General features: G+C 47.2%; 1 protein-coding gene across 1 annotated transcript in view; it reads right to left on the bottom strand.

Moving 5' to 3' along the window:
• Positions 1 to 1,408: 1,408 nt before the first annotated feature.
• LOC124605951 (facilitated trehalose transporter Tret1-like) overlaps positions 1,409 to 6,000 on the bottom strand; it is an 89,885-nt gene continuing 85,293 nt past the window's right edge. Inside the window, exon 6 of the mRNA XM_047137912.1 lies at positions 1,409 to 2,549. Coding sequence (XP_046993868.1) covers positions 1,728 to 2,549 — 822 coding nt within the window. The 3' untranslated portion in view covers positions 1,409 to 1,727. The remainder of the gene's footprint in view (positions 2,550 to 6,000) is intronic.

The raw sequence follows: 6,000 nt of genomic DNA, 5'->3' as shown, positions 1-6,000 counted from the left end.
GGTTGGGTTGCAGCTGTATCTGTGTTCTCTACTGTTTTGGACACAGGACGGTATGGCATACCAGTATGTGAATATGACTAGCCATGCTAAGAAAGATAGTGCTTGAGCAGATACTGTGAGTTGATGTTTTGCTAACGGTCATGGAACAATTGTGATTAAGTACAGACTTCGATAACTGAATGTTAATGTGCGTTTCGTAAATTCTTAAATGCGGTATATTGTAACAGTGTGTTAAAGAGACTGATCATAGTGCATGATTGGTGATAGTTGTGTTATTGATGTTGATAGGGGATTGCTGTCTTCTGCGCCTCATAGTGGACTGTTGCAGGTACCACTTAGTGTGTGCTACTTTCGCTCGTTTGAGATCTACTTAAAACCTGTGTCTGCAAACTTACCTGTTCTGATGTTACTTATGGCAGAAATAAATGTACATTTAATTTTGTAGTAACTCAGACTCAATTAATCGATTGTGTCCTTTAGTCCTTCAGGTCTGTACCGCCGCAGTATATATTTGACTATGTATATGGCCATTCTTGGAGAAAATATTGTTTATGTATTTCTTAATAAATTGTATTATCTTTGTACGATTTGTGACATCACATTGGCGTTATCCATATTTTATGAATATTACAAAAACTTCATTAATCAAAGCTTGGTAACGCCCCAGGGCAAAAACCCCATTCAAAATATGTTTCATCAAGTTTTATTCTGAATGTAAATTCCAAACGTTTAAAGTCTGTTCTTAAATAGTGTGAAAATATAAAATCATTTATCATTTTCTAAAAGCCGTAGTATGTAAAATGAGTACAACAAAGAAAAATGTCTGTTTTAAAATATGCCAATATACCACACACATATACATTAACACGGAGCAGTTGTGTAGCACTGATCTTGTTGGGTTCTGAGCCACTTGTGACATGCTGAAGTATCTTTTGCGATGAAACTGTCGTTGGCAACACTGCTGAAGCTGATAATATGTCATAATTGGAGAGAAATAAATCAGTTTATTTCTCAGTGCAGTTTGGTTTTAAAATCGAGTTATTTAATATAGGAAACCAACCTCCAAATTGAATCCCCCCCCCCCCAAGACGATGGGAACTACGAAATGAATATTGTATTTCATGTGCATTTAACTCACACTTGGAGCGATAGTATTTTAGAAATAGGTGTATCAGATTTATGAACTGCACAAGAAGGAAGGAATATTAAGGTTTATAGTCCCGTGGAGGATGAAGTCATGAAGATGGTTGAGTCAATAAGGGTTCGAGGAGATACAAGGTCAATGCTAAAAAAGGAAAAAAAGTCTTAGAAATCCTTCATGTAACCTGTCGATGTAATTATTAGACGACAGAAGAAAGAAGATTTACAAATATTTTGTTTTTGAAATGTGGAAAAACAGTCATCCAACTTTTAATACATAATTTTCTTTATTAAGAATTAAATATTTTACAAATCTCTTCGTAATAGTCGAGCACATTAAAAGCCTTTAAGGAAAAAGAGTATTAGCATCATCCACTTTGAGAACCCCTGGTAGCGAGTGTATTTCACATATTACATTACGCAGTTTCAAACACGCTAACGAAGTTTCACAGGGTTTAGCGAGATCAGTTCCCCAGTCTGTTTCTTTGAGGAAAAAGCGGTCAGTATCAAGGAAAAAAATGACACTATATGCGCAAGACTGTCCAGGAGTGGTACCGCTACGGCACTGGCAGCCAGGTGCGAGTTTGTCAGGCCTTAGGCAGGGGAGCACTTGGTGGCACAAACCGGTACCTGTGCCTCGTGATCCAGAGGAAGTTGTCCCCTGCGAAGTAGTCCTCCACCTCGTTGAGGGTGCGGCCTTTCGTCTCCGGCATTATCAGGTACACGAGGAGGGTGCCGAGGAGGCTGAAGATGCCGAAGATGATGAAGACCCCGGCCATGCCGATGGTGTCTGTTAAGTAGGGGAAGACTTTGGTGGCGATAAAGAGGGCCGTGTTGAAGACGAAGAAAGTGTATCCGCCGGCGACGCCGCGCACGCGCGCGGGCAGCATCTCGCCGATGGCGATGACGGGCAGCATGAAGAAGCCGGCCGTGTTGGTGGCCACGTAGAGCAGCAGTAGCGCCGCGATCACCAGCGGCTCCGACGCCGGCACAGGCTCGGAGGCGGGCCGGTGTTCCTTCAGCAGGCAGACGACGCCCAGCGCCAGGGCCGAGAGAGCCGACAGCACGCCCGACACCATGGCCATGCGCCGGCGCGTCCACCATATGAGCAGGCAGCAGCCCACCACGCAGAAGAGCATGCGCACCACAGCCACCACCACCGAGAACATCTCGCCCTTAATGTGACTGCCGGCCGAGCTCGCCGACTTCACCACGATGTCGACGCCGTAGAAGATAACGATGAAAGTGCCCGACACGATCTGCATGGAGGTCAGCAGGTTGACGACTAGGAACGGCTTGTACACTTGAGGCATGGCGAACACACTGCAGCATCCGCCCTTAGCCTGCGCCGCCTCCTGCTCGTCGTCCGACCGCGCCCGATCGATCAGCTCTCTCAGCTCGTGGGTCACCTGCAGCGACAGTACGTGGCAAGACCAGTAAACACATTCACTAGTTTTTCAATAGAAAATTAACTGACAGATTTCGAAAAAAAGCATGTACTGCGTGGGACAATTCCTAATTCTTATAGCCATCCTTTAGATTCCCAAAACCATAGAAATAGTAACCAGATTTACTGTCTTCGGAAACGAATATGATTCAATAGACACACAGACACTGTTTAACGTGCTAGAGGAATTTCAAGTATATGAGAAACTAAAGAAAGGAACTGAGTGCACAGAACGAGACTGACATTGAAAGGTAGATTTTTGGGAGGACTTTTCGTATCATTCGAGAACAAGTTAATGTTCAGACAGGGCATGTCCTATCCCCACTACTATTCAAGGAACAAGTGACCAGAAATGGAAAAAAATGAACCTAATCTTCAAACAATATTCAGCTAATCGAAAAGTCCACAGGTGTACTACCTGTTCATAGTGTCCAACGGGCACAATATTTCGGCGGTCAGACATGTCGCCATCGTCAGGTGCGCTGATTTATTATTATTTTGCTCTTTTCATTCCCAAACTGAGGGGGTGGGCGGGCTGTTTGAGAGCGTGCATTTTGCTCTATTTAGCCATGGGGTTTAAGTTTGTTCTGTTGGGACTCGGTTTATTTTGCATGCAAGGGGGGATGGGGGGGGGGGGGGTTTCTCCAAATTGGGAATTTATTTGCAGGAGATTGTTGGGGACAGTTCCGGTATTCATTTTAGCGGCCAAGGAAAACCTGCAAAACCCGGCCAGAACTGCTTGTATTTGGGCTTCTCTTTTATTTTCCGCCTGGCCAGTGTTGGCGGCGAGCAAGAGCGTCTGCGCGCCTTCTATTGCGGTCCTCTTCTTGTCTTCTTTCTTTCTCTTCTCTCTCTCTTCTGAATTTTTCTTTACGGGCTTCTGCCTTTCTTCTTATGAGTTCCCGACTTTGTAGGAAATTCATCTGGTAATCGTTTCGCTCGGCCACGTTCGGAACTGTTTGGTCCAGGATCTCGCTGCTCACCAAGTCGCCCAGGTGGTTAGCGAACTCCCTGGTTTGGACCTCTGCGTCCTTGCGCGCCGTGGGAGCTGCACTGGCGGCCACTGCAACTTGCGTGGCTCGGCTCGTTATCTTCTTCGGCCGTGACGTTTGCGTGGCTTGATCTTAGCCTGGGCGGGCTTCCTTCCCGGCAGGCCCATCGTCATTTCGCTACTCTCAGAGCTGTACTGCCCGCGTCTCTGTATGTGGGCTGAGCTCCGTATATCCCCTCCCCCCATGGACCGTTCCCTGCGCGCCCGCGGCTGCATGTCGGCGGTCGCGACGATGCAGGAGTCTGCGTCTGTGGCAGCGTCGGTGTAGTTGCTACGTCCGCCCATTCGGTCTCACTGCTGAGTGTCTTCTTAATTATACTCAGTGCTGGTTCCCATGCCTTGCTAAGATTACAACCGCAGTCTCGGCTGATGAGCTCGTCCCTGGTGCAAATTTCGATGGCCTCTCTGACAACGCTGTCCCAGTATTTAGAAGTCTGGGCCAAGAACCTGGTACTCTCGTAATCCACCTCGTGTTTCTCGGACAAACAGTGCTCTGCGACCGCCGACTTGTTAGGATACTTCAGTCAAGATATTTGTCAGGACATCTTCGATGGTGCGCACTGTCTGTCTAGTATAAGTCTTACTACACTAACAGGGAGTCTGGTATACGCCGGTCTTCCGCAAGCCGAGCCCATCTTTCACACTTTCCAATAACACTCGTGTTTTATTTGGCGGGAAAGAGACAATTTTAACTCTGTGTTTCTTTAATATGCGTCCGATTTTCCCCGACAGTGCGCCAGTGTACGGAATTAATACAGTGGCTACTTCTTCCTCCGGGACTTCTTCCGTCTCTAGACGTTGTACTGTAGTGGTGGGGTGGAGAGCCATTCAGAGTGCCCGTTCTTTCGGAATAGGGTTCTGAGGTGTTCCAGCTCCTGGGGCAGACACTCCGCGTGTGAGATGCTGCGCGCCCTGTGTATCAGTGTTTTTAGAACCCCTCTTCTCTAAGGAGGGTGGTTACAGTTGTCTGCATGCAAATACAGACGAGTGTGTGTTTTCTTCTTGTACACACCGTGACCCAACGTGCCATCAGCTCTTCTCCTGACGGCGACGTCCAGAAAAGGTAATCTTCCTTCTGCTTCGGTCTCCATTGTGAATTGGATGCTGGGATGGCTCAAATGGTTCAAATGGCTCTGAGCACTATGCGACTTAACTTCTGAGGTCATCAGTCGCCTAGAACTTAGAACTAATTAAACCTAACTAACCTAAGGACATCACACACATCCATGCCCGAGGCAGGATTCGAACCTGCGACCGTAGCGGTCCCCCGGTTCCAGACTGTAGCGCCTAGAACCGCACGGCCACTACGGCCGGCGATGCTGGGATGCATGGAGTTCAGATGTGTAAGGAAGTCCAGGAGCTTTCCCCTACCAGGGGGCCAGATGACAAACGTGTCATCCACATAACGGAAAAAAACAAGTAGATTCCCACATGGATGACGCTAAGGCTTCCTCCTCGTCGTACTCCATACACAAATTCGTGACCACGGGTGAGAGTGAGTTGCCCATTGAGACTCATTCCGTTTGCCCGGAATATTCTCCATTAAACGGAAAACACGTGGAAGTCAGGACCTGCTTGTTAAGGTCGGTGGCCTTCTCGTCAAATTTCTGCCCAATAAGCTCGACTGACACTCCTAGAGGATCCCTAGTGAATAACTAAACAACGTCAAAGCTCACCAGGATATCTGAGTCTTGCAGCCTGAAATTGTCGTGAAGTTCTACAAAATCCACAGAATTACGGATGTGATGAGGACATTTACCTACATAAGGGCTTAGTATTTCCGCCAGGTATTTTGGCAGTAAGTATGTAGTTGCCCTAATATTGCTCACAATCAGGCGTATCGGCACCCCCTCTTTGTGGACTTTAGAGAGTCCATAAAGTTTTGGCGGTACAGGTCCTTGAGGTGACAATTTCTTGCCGACTCCCTCGCAAATCCGCGTCCTTTACAAGAGCCCTTGTCTTGTTCTCCACCTTCTTTGTGGGGTCACTGTTGCTTATTCAAGTAGTTATTCGACTTTACTTTCATTGAAAAAATTGTTGGATGTCGCCGCGCTGAGTGGCCGCGCGGCTTGAGGCGTCATGTCACGGACTGCGCGGCTCCTCCCGCCGGAGGTTCGAGTCCTCCGTCAGACATGGGTGTGTGTGCTGTTCTTAGCGCAAGTTAGTATAAGTAGTGTGTAAGTTTAGGGACTGAGCAGTTTGGTCCCTTAGGAATTCACACACATTTGAACATTTTTGTTTCATGTCCTGACGAATATCGTGCCAAATTCTTGTACAATTGGTGCGCTTGATCTTCAAAATTCCGAGGTCGTTGGAGGGACCTGCTCATAACACTGCAAACTTTCTCAGCTGGGGATAGATT

This window comes from Schistocerca americana, chromosome 3 (genome assembly GCF_021461395.2).
Source record: "Schistocerca americana isolate TAMUIC-IGC-003095 chromosome 3, iqSchAmer2.1, whole genome shotgun sequence".
NCBI classification, from domain to species: Eukaryota; Metazoa; Arthropoda; class Insecta; order Orthoptera; family Acrididae; genus Schistocerca; species Schistocerca americana.
Note: the sequence above shows the minus strand (reverse complement) of the source record. Positions and strands in the feature narration are given on the sequence as shown.